This window comes from Hevea brasiliensis, chromosome 9, assembly GCF_030052815.1.
Source record: "Hevea brasiliensis isolate MT/VB/25A 57/8 chromosome 9, ASM3005281v1, whole genome shotgun sequence".
Taxonomy (NCBI): domain Eukaryota; kingdom Viridiplantae; phylum Streptophyta; class Magnoliopsida; order Malpighiales; family Euphorbiaceae; genus Hevea; species Hevea brasiliensis.
In genome coordinates, this window is record NC_079501.1 from 21,536,490 (window position 1) to 21,553,403 (window position 16,914).

At 32.6% G+C, this 16,914-nt stretch overlaps 2 protein-coding genes across 2 annotated transcripts; both read right to left on the reverse strand.

Annotated features, from left to right (window-relative positions):
- Positions 1 to 817: 817 nt before the first annotated feature.
- On the reverse strand, positions 818 to 2,036 carry LOC110648266 (cytosolic sulfotransferase 12-like). The gene has a single exon (XM_021802441.2). It carries the CDS (start codon positions 1,841 to 1,843, stop codon positions 878 to 880), a length of 966 nt encoding a protein of 321 aa, XP_021658133.2. The 5' UTR covers positions 1,844 to 2,036; the 3' UTR covers positions 818 to 877.
- A 1,278-nt stretch (positions 2,037 to 3,314) lies between these two features.
- On the reverse strand, positions 3,315 to 12,655 carry LOC110648248 (AUGMIN subunit 5). Its single transcript, XM_021802421.2, has 10 exons — positions 11,660 to 12,655; positions 10,314 to 10,856; positions 9,572 to 9,713; positions 9,095 to 9,268; positions 8,760 to 8,969; positions 7,857 to 8,042; positions 6,702 to 6,861; positions 4,949 to 5,144; positions 4,576 to 4,708; positions 3,315 to 4,008 (listed from the first exon to the last, which is right to left on the reverse strand). The coding sequence occupies exons 1-10, from the start codon at positions 12,169 to 12,171 to the stop codon at positions 3,880 to 3,882; spliced, it is 2,385 nt and encodes a 794-aa protein (XP_021658113.2). The 5' UTR covers positions 12,172 to 12,655; the 3' UTR covers positions 3,315 to 3,879.
- Between the last annotated feature and the right edge of the window lie 4,259 nt (positions 12,656 to 16,914).

The window sequence follows — 16,914 nt, forward strand, 5'->3', positions numbered from 1 at the left end:
GTTATTTGTTATGTGATTTTTAGGAATCACAATTAGACTTGTTGATTTTTCTGAACTTCTGTTAGCTTTCTGTTTGTAACTCAGCTATTTAAACCAAAAACTGATATAGAATAAAGTGTGAGTCTTTACGGTTTCATACTTCTTTCTCTTAGTTTTTTTTACCTATCTATCAATTTCTTTCCTCAGTATTTTGTCTTTCAACACTAACAGCCTTGCCATGGTACAACTCTCCATAGCTATCTCCCCCAACACCTCTCTCTAGCCAGTCCACCAAAAACAGAATTGCAGGCATCAATTAAGTTGAGAAATAATATATTGCCTTACTTCTTGGTAAATAGCAAATACGACTTTATAAGGAAATGGATTAGGCTCCCAATTATTAGCGGGAGTTTTATACTATAGGACAAATATTTATTATTATACTATATAATTATTGATGCATGTTGATAATACAACAAATTTCACGTGCAAAATTTTTTCATCGTGTGACTTTGTAGATATGATCTTGGATAGATTTTCTGGTTTGCATAACTTTTTTTTTTTTAATATAACTAATTTTAGCTATAATTTGAATTCAAAATTTCATAATTCTTGAAATGATTCTATAGTTTTAATTTACATAATTAATTTTTAATGAAATATTTACTTTAATTTAAAAATTAAATTTTTTAATTAAATTTCTTATTTTTAGCTTAATTTTTTTATTATTTGATTTAATTCAAAAATTAAAAATTTTTATTTTTAAATTAATTTAATTTTAAAATCAAATTTATAAAGTTATTTAAATAAAAAATTAAAAATAAACTAAAAGACGAAATTGGACAGTAATCCGATCATTAATTGCATAAGCAGGGTGTCACATTCCTATAGGAGAGAATTACAATTCTAACCCGGACCCCTCCAGCTTCGTTTGTGTAATTTTGTCCAGATGTTTCCTCATCTCTGCAGATAAGTGGTTCTTCCAATCCCCAACCAAACCAACCCTGAAATATGATTTATAGGTAAACCCAAGATGAGGGTCTACCCCAGTTCTGTTAATCTCCAAGTTTTTCAGCCTCTCAAAGCTACACTTCCAGACCAGTTTGTCCACTTCATCCACTTGAACAAGAGGCCTTCCAAGAAAAGAAGCTAATTTTCTGACTTGCCCTGTTGGGTCACTCTTTAGCTCTTCATATTTCAGGAATAGTATCTTTTCAGGCCTCTTCAGACTCTCTTTCCAGTACCCTAAAACATGGTCATGGAAAGGCCCAAAAGGGTGTACTCCATTGCAAAAGCTCTCAAATGCTTCATGTAAAGGGCATGAAATCCTTGTGTTCAAGAAATGCCACAAGGACACAAACACATCCTTAGGGTCTCGAGTGATGTAGACAATCTTGCAGGCAGAGTCCTTGATGGACTCTGGCAGAATTGAATATGGCATATGGGTTCTCAAAAGTCTAGGAGAAGGCATACCTGATAAATCGGCATTTGGATCTTGGCGAAAAATCTGGGTTTCTAAAGCTGGCATAAGGTCATTGGGGTGGTGTTCGACAAAAGGATCATAGTCTTCTTCCTCATCAATATTGTCACCATTTCCATCACCAGCAGCAGAAGTCTTACTGTTGATGATGCAGGGTATAATAGCCTTGAGCCAGGTGCTCCCTGTCTTCATAGAGGAAGCTAAGATGACATCTTCGTCTCGAGCTTTGAAGTGTGACCTTGCAGCCATGACGGCTGCAAGGTGAGGTTTTGCATACCAGAAGCCTTCCCATTGAAGAAACTCTATGGTTCCCCAGCTGATCTCTTTAGGAAGACGAGCATCAATTTGAAAGGTAGAAGAAGAAGAAGAAGAAGAAGATTCCATAATATAAACACTAACAATGGCTATTCTTGAATGTTCATTGATCAAGAGAAAGATAAGGGCAGGAACTAAAAAGTTGACCAAATTGTTGTAGTTTCAGGAAGTGAAAAACAGAGGAGAGGAGAGGAGAGGATAGTAAGGAGACAGAACTACAAAGGACAAAGTCTTTTAATGATACTTCACCCCCATCCGTAGGAGAAATTATTGTGCGTTCAGGTGTATCAAGTATAATTTGATATGTTAAACCAAACAAATAATAACATATCAATTATAAAAAATGAATAAAAAATTTAATAAAAAAATAAAATAATTAAAGTAATATACATTTAACGTTATTAAATCATCTTGGTCAACTTTTTTTCTTTTCTTATCAATATGAATTCTATTTTGTATTAAAGTGAAGGAGAGCTTTTCATCATTTCCTTCTAATAAATTTCTCATGTCTTTTACTTTCTTCTTATCACTTTTCATCATTTTCCATTCTTTATTTGGTTTCATTCTTTATCTCTGTGATTTTCTTATGTCAAAAACCTAATGGCTAGATCACTGTTGTCGTGCTTCCGGGCTTCCAACTCAAATGGGTTTCTCAAATCAGAACTTTTCATCTATCGTGATGGATTTGGGAGTTTTAATTTTAATTTAAATTCATTTGCTTTTGATGTTGGGAGCGTTATTGCTCAGAAGTTAGGTATTTCAAGATTAGGTAATTTATATAGTTATACAAAGGTTACTTTTTATTAAATAATATGAATGATGTGTCTTATTATTATTGATTATGTGTATCATGTCATCTGATGATATGGTACACCGATTCTATTGAATAATTTCCCAATACACAAACACCTACAGCACCAAAAAGTACAGCGAAAATCAAGCAACAACTCCTGAAATTAAGGAGTAAATTAAGACCAACTATTCTTGACCAAGGAAAATTCTTAGATACATTAGGGTGTAAAAAAAAAATTAAAAAACAATGCAATTATAAAGATCTAAACATAAAGCAAAATGGCTTCAACATGTGCAGGAAAAATCTCATTACATCAACAAAAATAATTTGCTCTAAGGCTTGTAGAGAAGAAGTTTGGTTTTTCTTGTCAGTCAATTATAATGGCAAGTGACAAGATTTATTGTCCTGAACCCATGTGTTCGAGTCTTTAGTCTATAGTACACCGGATTTAGGCAAAAATTTTTCTAATTTATGCTGAGATAAGCACTCAACTACTAATTGCTAAAGATTTTGTTAGTCCATAAGTTTGGTTTAAGTCCTTGTCAGTTTGAATAAAATTTCTTGTAAGCTAAAGGGGAAGCAAAATTTCTTGTCAAATAAAAGAATTTGAATTTTTGATCCTGACTTCTTATACTGAGATAAGCACTCAACTACTGATTGCTAAAGATTTTGTTAGTCCATAATGCTGCCTAATCATGTTTGGTTTAAGAGATGAGTTGCAGTTTTTGGCGAAAAAACACCTTTCAATTCAATTAAAGGTCGAGCGAAGCAGATTAAGCTACAAATACAAATTGCAGGTTTACAACCCTTTGATGGGCAATATTCAAAAGCATCAAACTAGTGAACAACAATACACAAGAAACCCACTCGCCACCCAAGAACGATACATGACCTATCATACAAGAATTAATTTGAATATCCATTCTATACAAAATTAGTGAGGCATAAAAAACCATTTGTAAACACCTCAACTTCAGGCATTCGAGATCCTTGCCCCATCTCCTCTCTATTTTCTAAATAATGGAACCAATGGATAATGCCTTGACATGCATCCCAAATGGAAAATGCCTAACCACCATCTCCCCCTACCCATGATGGAAGATGCCTCGACTTCCATCAAATGCATCCAACCACCTCTCACCCTGCATACCAAATTGAAAGATACCCTCAAAGATGTCTTTTGTTGCCAAGCATATCCCATGATCCACAGGGTGCCAATTCAAGTAATTTTATGCATTTGCGCAACCGTGGGTATGGGCAACTCGGATGATTATAAGAAGATTTCTGTACCATTGGTACACAGATATCTAATTCACAAGAGTTCTTTATCATAAAATGCAAGAAGTTGCTTAACATGATTATGCCAAGCAGCAACATTTTGCCCATCAACAGTAGCCCAGTCAACAACTGTAGATGCTGGTTGCTCCCACCACTCATCAAGCTGCAGTAAAATGCAAAAAAAGACTAGATAATTAAATTCAGAATTGGAACAAGTAGTCAAAATAACACAATTATGGTGTTCATAACCACAATATAAATGCAATGCTTGTGAAACATAGAATTAGAAATGACATTATACAAAGGTGGGTGGAGAGAGGAGAAACAAGGAACTTGCCACAAACCTAAACTTGAAAAAATGCACCAACTTGTGTAGCAAACAAATAACTAATACTTAAACGTAACAAGCACCTTTAAGCATAGTAATTGTATTAATTTTAAGATATAATTGTTTGCCCAGGAGAAGAAAAAAAAATTGCTTCCTTTTTTTGGCATCCATATCCAAAAGGTAATCAAAGAGAATCATTCTTAAATGAAAGGCTTTCATAAAAATTCTTGTAAAAGAATCAATAATGAAGTAACAAATTCAACTCAGAACTAACTTATATCGTGACTAACCAATAACAAAATCTAGGTTCAAGCCCACTGCAGATTGCACTAAAACTTATCTTCTCTTCTTGTAAATTAATAGCACAAAACTAATTATCTTTTGATTATGGTGGTTACTCACCAAACCTCTCACATATTTGCAATCTTCCAAGCACTTCTGAGCATTCAAAACAGCTGTTTTAAGTTCAGGCAACCATTTCTCTGTGACAATTTTCTCTTGCTCAGAGGCCAAACTCAGACAATAATTTGTAGTCCTGTTTGGCATAATAAAAGAACTGTTAAACTTAGCAAAGTCAACAGTGGTTTAAAGAATAAGCAAAATTTTAAAACAGTAAAAAATGATGTCAGATACTACACAACTCAGAATAGGTCTGCCAAGTTAATAAGGGAAATTGAGGGTTCCAACATTGTAAAAATTTGTAATAACGAACCATGTAATAACAAATAGTTATGTAATCACAGAATAAAAAATACTTGGCCACATTCAATTCTACCTTTGATATTCTTGTTGAGAAAGGTATGCATGGTTTAACAATGCATGACCACTTTCAACGAGATCCTGTCGTATACGGACAAGATTGACCGCCTTTGCCAAATCCTCCAATACACTAGCCTCAGAGCCACGAAGTTTCAAACAGAACTCCAGCGACTCCAGCACTGATGCCAAACCAGCGTCAAAACCCTCCAAACCTGATTGTAAATGACAAATCATTCAATTGGGATAAAATAAAATACATATAAAAACAAGGCACATACAGCCATTACAATTTTGTTTGTTTTGCAGAAAATAACTTTCTATAAGAAAATATTTTAAAATAAAATTACTTATTTTTATTCATTGACCTTTGAAATACATTGAGAATTTTGTGTACTTTCAATAAATAAGATTATAAAATGTTTGGTCATACAAGGGCTTCATATTTTTCTATTTGCAGTTATTGTTGGTGGCCAGCAATGGGCAAAAATGATGAGCAATGGTTGGTGGGCTAATGTGCATGTGTCCACGTGTTCCCTATGTTAAGATAATTGTGTATAATTAGGCTAGAATTATGGTCCGTAAATTAGGGCTAAAATTATGGACTAATTTTAGGATAGTAATTTAGGTGTAATTCATGTGCCTCTCCATGTCTGTCGTAAAGACGAAGCATATAAATCCTCCTCTACCTGAGGGAAATACACAAGCTTTTCCATTCATCTTCATCTTCCTTCTTCTATTTCTACACCATATAGATTTCTTCACTTTATATAATTTGTTTAAGCATTGAAAATAACTTTCCATTGTGAAATTCATAGGTCATTTAGCCTTTGACCTAGAAAATATTTTTTGTTAACCAATTATCCTAAGTGCTCAAAAAACTGTAAAATATATACCAGAAATATATTTCTGGGGAAGCAAATAGATATCCAAGTTTCTTCTATTTTCTCTTGTTCTATGCAAAGAACTTTTCAAGACCGATTACGGTCAATAAGAAGAGATAAATTAAAATCAAAGCAACATTTGGCAGGGCTAGACTGCTAGAATTATTTCTAGAACATTGATTATTATCAACTAACCACAATTCATTTTCAACTTTATACCACTAACAGTTCAACTATTGCTACTACTCAAACTAACTGCAAAAGTCTTGAAGAGAAACTTTTACTCCATTTAGTAGTCATCTAATGGGCTGTTAATTGTCTGTTTTAAGATAGTGCAATGCCAAAAGGCAGTGTTTGCCTTTCCTCGCAACAATTATTAGGTTTCATGCGTATGATACAAAGCTCAGCCTGGCCAGGACTGTGGTCAAGCCAATCCTTAATGAAAGAGGGGGAAAAGCCTCTCCCGGTAACTTCTGTTGAATACTGTTTTCTTTACAGAAGCCATTAATTTGCTATTAAAAAAAATTCAGACCACAACATGTACAAGTCTGGCTTCCACATGGAATTTAAAATAGTTAAAAGCCTCATCCAGATCGATAAGAGCCAAAACCCAGTCTTCCAAGGATAAATGAAATTAGGACACCAAAACCTTTTCAAGGAGTAGTCCCCGACAATTTGTTTACCAAAACAAAATGTGACCCAAATCATGCTGATATTTCAGTTTCAGTGAATGATGATGCTAAAGCTTCAACCCAATTATTAAATCATTATTTTGGCTGAAACCAAACAAATGAATATGTTAAAATCTTGGCTGTCACCCCTAACATCCTGTCAAAAAGCAATACCAAAAGATAGCCATGCCTCTAGCATCATATAGTAAGAACTTACCGGCAGGATACTGAAGAGAAGCAGAAACACGACATATGGATGGAATTGCTGATGGATCCCTAGCACCAGCTCTTGCTGTCAATAAAGCAGCATTTTTTTCAGCAGCAGCAAGAGCTTCAGGTCCTGTAGATCCAGTAGAACCCATGGACTCCAAAAGCGCCTGATATAATTTAATATTTAGAAAAATAAAAAAGCTAGAGAAACATGATTTTCTTATTGACATAACATCATGGTTTTAAATAACGGCAGTAACTTTACGTAACGATCATTATTTACGGGTATTTCAAGGGGCCATTACCCTTTACCCTATTATTTAAAGACACATGCTGAGTTGCATTGGTAATGGCTGTCACCACTGTTACGTAACGGTAATGGCCGTTACCTCAATATTCAGCTGACAAAAAACACATGCATGCAGTGTTTTCCTTAGTTTTTTTTTTTTCACGGTGTGCTCCAACCTTCTAGCTACTGTTTTTATCACATTTTCTCTCAAAATTTCACCTAAACTTCCCCTTCTTTCTACAAATCTCTCTCCTATTCTTTTTTAAGATAAGATAATTATAAATATTTCTATTCTACACAACTACTTGCAAAAGGTGAGTATTATTTGTTATTTTTTGCATATTTGTTGAAGAAAATTTTGTTGATGTTAGGTTTATTGTTAAATTTATAGTACAAAGCAATGTTTTCCCAATCTATAGGTTTATGTGTTTTTTTTTTCTAATTTGAATTACTTTTCAAAATTAATTTTACTAAAATACATTATTAACAACATCAAATTTGATGTATTTATGCTTATCATATAGTTTTGCATCTTAATTTTACTTGTATCTACTCATTTCATAAATTTTGCAAATTTTTTTGAAAATTTTGCATAGCGCTAAGCCATTATCTTTACGTTACGGCCGTTCCTGTTTCCATTACCCTTGAGGCCGTGACTGCAATTTAAAACCATGCATAACATCATAGTTAAAATCCAAAATACAAAAACCAACACCCACAACAACAATGAATATACTAGAGGGATTATTGGTTGTTCATCAATTAAGTGAAGATTCAACTGTTGAGAGAGAAAACTATGGTTTGTTCTTGGATACACTAAATGCTTGTCAATTAGGATCAGACAATAGACCATACTGCTGCAGTTTTACAAACCTGAGGGGTTGAAGGAAGCATGTACAGGCTATTATCAGGACTCCGAGAGAAGGCATCAACTTCTTTCTCAATAAGATCTTTTGCATTGTTTGCAATATCTGCAACAACTGTACATGCTGGAATGATAGTACTTGATGCATATTCCCTTGCAGCCAATGGCTGTTGATTCCAAAATGCAGCAGCATCCTACAAGGCAAATGAAGGAACCATAAAAGCAGCTGATTCTACAGTTTACCCCATATTCCAATATTCCAGAGTTCATATGGACTCAAAATATAGTAAAGTTGCAATTCCAAGAAAAAGTTAACTTAAAAAAAATGGTAAAAGTGTGTGTGTGTGTGTGTGTGTGTGTGTGTGTGTGTGTGTGTGTGCATCCCTCCTGCATCAATTCATTATTGAGAGACATAGATCAATTATCATCTGAAATAAGTACTATGTGACAATAATGTCCTATAGGACTTGCTTAACTTGTAGCATTCAGTGACATTAAATGCACAATTTTTTGTGAGATAAAAAGAACTATTTTGAAGATTTAATTCAATTAGCATTGTTGCCTCATTTCACTTTTCTGCCACATTTTGAATATTGATATCTTGAATTTTAGGCAATGGCCTTTCCAAAAAAGAAAGTCTCTCGTATACTTCTCATATACTAGGTGTCAATAGTAACACACAAAAAGGCAACATTGGCATGAAATAATTTTGGTTCTGTTGCATAAGAACATATATGCACACACCCATAAATGTCAGAAAATTCACCTTCAACAGTTAATTTGATATATCAGGTTTTTTAAATCTTTCTAACAATTAATGGATCAACAAGTATTGAAATAAGATACAAATCAATGTTGGACATATGACTACTTCACTTCTTACTAGAAATTATAAAGATGTTATGTTGTACCATGTTAGCCCTCAGTAGCGCAGTATATATGGCTTCAAGTTCAGATCTGCGTGCATCGAACTCTTCAATTTTCTTCCACTTCTTTCTCAAAGAATCTTCAGCCTCTTTCCTCTCTGCACACAACTTATTCAACCGTTGGATTTCAGACATCAAGGTACTCAAGCTTGCCCTCAGTCCAGTAGCTTCTCTCTCCTTGGCCAAAACCTCCAACTGTATAGAGAAAGTGAAGAGATTTGATTATGAGGAAGCAAAAGTTCAAAAAAGCAAACATTTCAGAGCATGGAAACAATTTATGAGAACATAATTAATAAACACAATTTAGACTGAGAAATTACCTCAAATTGCCTGAGACTGCCAATGTTCTGTGATGTGCCACCAACACCAAGTGAATGAGATGAAACTACACCACTTCCATGCAAGCGTTTTATGAGCTTTTGACACATGTCCCTAGCTTCTGCAGCTTTGTTTATTGCATCTTCAGTAGCTAAAAATTGCTGAACATGAGCTTTCTGCAAAGAATAACGCAAAACCAATATACAATGAACATTCCTAGAAAAATAGTAGTCAGTAGATTTTATTAAAATGCACATACAAAGATGCAATGTATAAAATGCAAAAACACCCACTCATGCTCTTTCACAACAAGAGGCATGATTTTGGCACCATAGTCATTGACTTCATTAACAATAACAACTTAAAAGGGGCAGCATAAGAAACATCAACTTGAAAGAAATAAAATCACAGGTTACTTTTTGCAAAAACTAAAATATCTATTACGAATACGGAAGCCACCATTTAGAAAGGAAGAAGACCTGTCTCTCAAGAAGTTGATTTTGGCTTCCTCTAGAGGGCACATCTGTTGCAATCTTTCCATTGCCATAAAGTTGATAATTTAGTGGTGAGCTAACGTCAGTAGAAGAAATATCCATTACTTGGTTGTTCTCATACTTGTATCTGATAAAGAAATTCAAAATTATTAATCTGATAAAGGGTATGTGATGTAGAACACAATAGAACACTCAAAACAGGGATGAGAATGATTCTCAATCTTTGTTTTAATTCACAAAATCAATAATAATCATAATAAATTCTATATTAAAAAGCCTACATTTGCATAATAACTAGTTCTACTAGTACTTGATTAGGAATCCTAAAATAAGAAAATATTAAACCAATACTAACTAAGAAAATACTAAACCTAACAGAACTATTTAGATATTCCTAAATAATAATAGAATTTCTAAATAGCAGAAATCCAAACTTAATTTTACAATGAAAATTTAAAATCAACATAATTCCTAAATTGAATCTTTCTTGACTACATCATCCTCGCTAGCGAGAGAAAATTTGAACTCGAGTTTTGTAGTGCACACACAAACACATACATAATGAATGGCTCTAATCAATTTCAAGCATATAACAGATGATAAAATTAGATTATATTCAAATTTAATTACTAGAATGTGTAATATCTCCGATCTCAAAAGTTGACAAGTACAGAAAGATATAATCTTATATGCACCAACATGAACTGAAAAGAAATTACAACCATACCTCAAGATTTCTGCATCAGCTCTAACATCAATTTTCTCTATTTCTCTAGAAATCAAAGTTTTAAGCCGTAAAGTATATGCAGTAATTGCCTGAAGTAATTGAGGAGGATTCTTCAAGCAATTCACAATGACGGTTCTAACTTCATTGGGCAGTTCCCCATCAAAGTCAATGCCCAACTTGGCCGCTTCTAATTGAGGATTCAAATGAATGCCACTTCCTTCATAAGCTGGAAAAAAGCTGCGTATTCTCTCAATCATATGAACTGCAAGAGATTCACATGCCTTTCGAATATTTCTTTCCCTAGCTGTTTCAATAAGGATAACATCATCGGCAGATTTAGTGCCCTTAACTGTTGAATAGACAGCCTCCTTCTCAGTGTTCGCACCGAAGCTACTAACTACTTCAATGGATGAGTCAACACTTGACCGTTGAGCATCCCTTGCTTGATTAATATAGTGACAAAGACGTCTATGATACTCTAAAAATATTTTTGCTGCTTCATCACACTGCTGATCGTAAGTTTCCAACATCACCTGCTTATGCCTGCAGTAGCAGTAAGCACTCATAAGTGCTAGTCCAAGGGCTGATAGATTACCGCCCTTTCGGAATGCTTATACCCAATGATTCTTAGTCCATGACACAAAATAAACTAGCATCATTGCAGAATGTCTAATCCTTTTCTGGAGGCCCAATATGAGCAATGGCAGTGTGAAATAATACAGAAACTTATAACGTGTACAATAATAAAGCAGTGGAAATTGAGATAGAATTTCAACAAAACATACTTGTGCTGAAAGCAAATAAATATAACCAATAAGCTGACACACCATAAGTTATAATCATCATTATTACATGCTTACTTGCTTATAGATAACTAAATGGTCATACAATTCAAATAATCTTAATTGAAACTGGTAAACCATCAATTCTTCAACAAAACCTATTGAAGCGTTTACTCTCAACACTGAAAATATAGGTTTTACATGACCTATGAATACAGAAATAGAAGATCCGCCTTATTTTTGGACAAGAAAATGGATGCATATTTTCTATTCCTCTCTGCAACAATAAAAACCCAAACCAAGTAAACTTTGTAACTCCTTGAAATCACACATTTCATAATTAGACATGCCATTAATAAATTAAACAAATCAGAAACTTGGAAAACAAATTCCACATCTGTTTTTGCACACATGTAAATCAACTTTAGATAAAGCAAATGAAAAATTCTTCTTAACGCCAGAAAGACAACTAAAATGTTCCTTGGAATTAAACTCCCGTTAATCGCTTAAATTAAGCAATCATCATAAATAATAAACTCTGCATCAAACTTTGAAAAGACAAACCTGTTTTTTGCACGCTCATCAAGCATTCTCTTCCGCTCAGCCTCTTCTCTTGATACCTCCATCATTCTAGCCCTCAAATCCTTCCTCTGCCTCCTTACAATGTTTCTCAACCTTTCTACCTCCTTTGCGGCAAAATCCCTCTCCTGCAAAGCGGCTTCCCGACTCTCCGCCGAGCTAGAACTCTCCCCAACTGCCTTTTCCTTCCTCCTCCCTCCTTTACTCCGACCCTCCTCTTTTCCCAAATTCACCGAACCACCACTCTCAACACCACCATGCACTATTATATTCTTCCTTATACTGTCCACAGTTTTCTCCGATTTCACTCTCTTTATCAAGAAACTCCAAATGGGTATCATGTTTCCACGGCAAACCTTACGAAGCGCATCAATGGAGGGCAACTGGGATTTGTTCGTAGAGACAGTGTATGGTCCCAACGGCCTGTAGCCCATCTCTTTCTGAAGCCAGTCCAATATGGCCTCTGGTTGAGCTACTGAGCTAGCTGAGCTCTGCATTGTGGATAATTTGAGAGTTCCGATTTCAGCCAGTGATATCTAAGACTCAATTGGCATGTTGCTGCACGAATCTAGGGTTTGAGTTCCCTAACATGCAAATCAGAGCTAGGCCTGCGTATGAATGGAAATACAGAGGGAGATAGCGCAAGAGGGTTTAAAGAACAAAAAAAAAAAAAAACCTAGATTTGAATAGAAAGGAGAAAGAGGAGAAACAGATCTGACAAATGTGGGTTGCAGGGTGAAGAGGCCGGCAAAGAGAAGAAGAAGAAGAAGAAAGAAACAGAGAACGGAGACGGATAACTTTTGTATAGGATTACTGAAACGAAAAGCAAGAGAGGTAGTTGGCAGTTGGCACCGAAACAAAAGAAATTCTGATGAAAGATTTAAAAATGGAGGTCCCGCTCTGTGCTCTGGTAGTGTTAGTGGTAGTGGTTGGGTCATTTGTTAAGATATGAATTTGTTTATTATTGACGTAATCATCAAATTCCAGGAAATAATAATAATAACTTTGGATTCATTTGATTTGGTGTTATTTTCCCATTTTTATGAGAATTTCTCTTTTCGATATAATAATTTTTTACGCTCTTCAAGTTATGTAGTCCTTTCTCATCATTTAAAAAAAATAAAATTGTTGATTATTAATATCAAGTTAAATTCCTCAATAATAGATTCTCATTTTTTTTTACTCAACAAGGAAGATTCTTTTTCTTTTAATTTTGTATATTTTTCTTTTTTAAAAAATCACTTTTTTTTACCGCTTCTTGTTTATTACACATCAATTATTATATATAAACGAATTTTTCACATCAATTTTCAATAAAATTATGTGTCTTTATAAGAAATTATATTATATTATATAAAAAAAGTCATATAAAATAAAATTATTATTTTTTCAAAAATAATTTTATTTTCAAAAATAATTTTAACAACTGAATTAATTTATATATTTGTTATTTTACTATAATCAATTGTGTGAAATAAGTGTTATAAATTATAATTTGAGTTAATTATTAAAAAAAAAACTTATGAAATTTGTTAATTTTTATAATTAAATTTTAAAGTTTATATAATTATCGATTAAAGTCTCATGGTTAATTAATATTTTAAATTGACTTGACTTTTAAAAAATTTATTTAATTAGAGTTTCATGTCAACTGCATATCATTACTCAAAAATAGGGGTGGCCATGGTCTGATTTCGAACTAGAACTGAATCGGAATCAGTTCTGTCAAAACTAGAATTGGCTTTGAACCAGACCAAAATCTTCATTTTATCATTTGGTTCAGGTTCATATTTTTTAAAAACTGTGAATCGACGGTTTTGAACCAGATTAAATATATATACATATATATATATATATATATATATATATATATATATATATATATCATTAATTATCTACTTATTCTTGGCACTCTCTTTAATTCTTAATACTCTTTCAATTTCTCTCAAATTTTCTAAATAATTATTTTCTACATTCCTTTTAATTCTCAGTACTCTTACAATTTTCATACTTTATTATTTTATATGCTCACTAAAATTTTTAATACTATCTCAATTACTCTATTATTATTTTATATATTCAATAAAATTTTTAATGCCCTCTATTTTATTTTTTTTCTTTTATATTTTTTTAATTATCAATTATCATATAATTTTTTTAAAAAATGACAAGTAATACTCAACTCAACTCAACTCAACTCAACTAAGTTTTTATCCCAAAAATTTATTGGGGTCGGCTATATGGATTCTCTTTCTCCATTCTAAATGATTTTGGGTTAAATCTTTGAAAATGTGTAATTTTTATAGGTCATGTTATACTACTCTCTTCCAAGTCAGTTTAGGTTTACCCCTTCTTTTATTTCTATCATCTAACCCAACGTGTTCTACTTGTCTAACTAGAACCTTCGTATCTCTATACTTCACATGACCAAACCACCTCAATCTCCCTTATCTCAACTTATAACTGAAATTTTTAATTTCTCTAAATCCTAAAGGGATACATAGGCAAACTTAAGTTTATGCACTTTTTTTTAATTAAAAAAAATTAATTTCTTCTCTAATTTTTTAATAAGTTCAAGTTTTTGCTTATTAAAATTTTCTTAAAAATAAGTTATTTTCATTCTTTTCTTTCTTATTTTATTTTAATCGAAAGATTTATGAGAAAAATTAAAATATTTTTTAAATTCTAAATCAATAAAATTTGTCTCTAATTTTTTCCTTTACGTCGCTATTAAACCGCCCATAAATCGCTTGCAAACCGTCATTCAAGCTGTCTTAAACCGTCATTTTTCTAACCGTTATTTAAACTGTTTTAAACCGAGGCTCGAACCGGAACCGGCGGTTTAGGAACTGTCTTCCAAACTGTCCCATGACGGTTTGGTTCAGGTTCATGATTTCATTGAATCTGAACTGGCGGTTCCTGAATTAGCGGTTCCTGAACCGTAGCCACCCCTACTCGAAAATGCCGCATTAGAAATCTAAAATTATGATTAATTACTAAAAAAAATATGAAATTTACCAACTTTTACAACTAACCACCGAAGTATGCATAATTGCTAATTAAACATTCATATTTTATTGATATTTCAAATAAACCCGACCATTAATAAACTATTAGTATAGTCCCACAAATAAAAAATTACAAGCTGAATGCTATTATGCATATATAATTACTTTATCATATTCTAATCAGTATACACATTTAAATAAATATTAATAAAACTTATTCATTGTTATCATACATATACATGACAATATAATACAATTCTAGAAACATAGCAAAATCAGATGAACTCCTATGTTTTGATTAGAAAAAGAAACTATCAAAATATAATTTATTATGCAATTTATTTAATAAGAAAAATTAGCAATTCATTAATAAGCATCATAATATAAATACTACATAATATTATTATCATTAAAAAAAATGCAAAGTACACTTTAATACTTTATACGTTAGCTTTTTTAGTATCGATGGCATGTGTTTTGTTTTGTTGCTAATAAGGACGTGAATTTTGGCTCTATTTACATTATTATTGCACATGTGTATAACAATATAATACAACTCTAAAAACAGAGCATAATCGGATGAACTCTTATCTTTTGATTAAAAAAAAAATTCAAAATATAATTTATTACGCAATTTCTTTAATAAGAAAAATTAGCATTTCATTAATAAGTATCGTAATAAAGTATACTTTAGTACCCTATACCTTAGCCTTTTTAGTATCGAGGACATGTATTTTATTTTGTTACAAATAATGACATGAATTTTGATTTCATTTACATCATAAGGACAATTTGCTAATAATGTTAAATGATATTAATGTGGCGATATATATGACGTGATGCTGATGTGACACTCGTGTATGAAATGGTATGTTATCATGTATGATGTGGTGGTGATGTTAATAATTTTTATAACATCATTCATTTTGTCACATAAGTTCAAAAATGTGAAAGAATATGTCATAAATTGCAAAAAAAATAAAAATAAAAAGTTAAGCCCAAAAATGTTAAAAGCGCAAAAATTTTGAAAGTAAGAATAAGGAAAGAGAGATAATGAAAGATAATGTATTAGAGAGAGATAATGGAGAGAGAAGCACATAGAAAGATAATGAAAGATATGAAGAGAGAATGAATGTAACACCCCTATTTGTATAGCCTGGTATATTGCACTGTTCCGGTGACCAGTGTCAGTCCGGACAATTAAGGGGATTAGAACCATACTTTAGACAACTAGATAAACTATAAACACAAATAATTAGTAATGTCCAATTAGTTAAGTATAAACAAGAAAAACTGAACATAGGAAGTTAAACGAGCCGAGAGTCACAGCGATGGGTGACCGTCTCGGGAACGACTACGAAGTTGATTTAAACTTAAATTTCGAACCGTAAAATGTGACGCCACGGTCCTTAGGACCCTTATAAACACAGTGGAAAAGAGAAAATCACGAAAAAGAACTGTTAAGCCAGTCAAATAATTAGGTCAGGGAGCCAGAAGAAATATGGAATTAATTGCAAACCAGGATGAACTGGCGAGGGTCAATTTGGTCAATTGGCTCCGAAAGCTGACTCCTGACCTAACTGTCAAATAAAATCGGAGAAAAGAAAATTTTGGAATTGAGAATTAAATTAAAGAACTAATAGAAAAAAAAAAAGAAAATGAAAAAGGTGTAGGGAGATGACATCATGTATGATGCCAAAAATCCTATAATTAATAAATTTAATTAAATGGATTTTTAGGTCTTCCATAAGACAAATTACATAAAAGAAATAAAAAGAAAAAAAAATATCATTTAGTTATCTTTCTCATCCTTGTGCCGCCCCATCTCTCTCTTCATTCTCACTCACTTGTTCCACCATTTTTAAGGATTAGAAAGCTTGAAATTTCCCTACTTACTTCCATAAATTCACAAAGTCCCAACATTAAAAATTCTCTTTACATGTTGAGGAAACATTAGAGAGCAAAAAGAAGAAGAAAGACTTGAAGAAAGTAAAGCCTAGAAACCCTCCAAGCAAGGTTAGTGTTTATCCCTTAAACTTTTCTTTATATTAATGATTAAATACTTGTATTAAGTTGGAATTTGATGAAAGTTGAAACAAAATGTTAAGATAAGGGACCATAAAGATTTCGGCCAGCTAGGGTTACTATATATATGTTTGTGTTTTGCTTGAATTTGAGAGGTTAGGCAAGTTTGTATGAATGAAGTAGTGAGGTTGAGATACTTAGATTTGG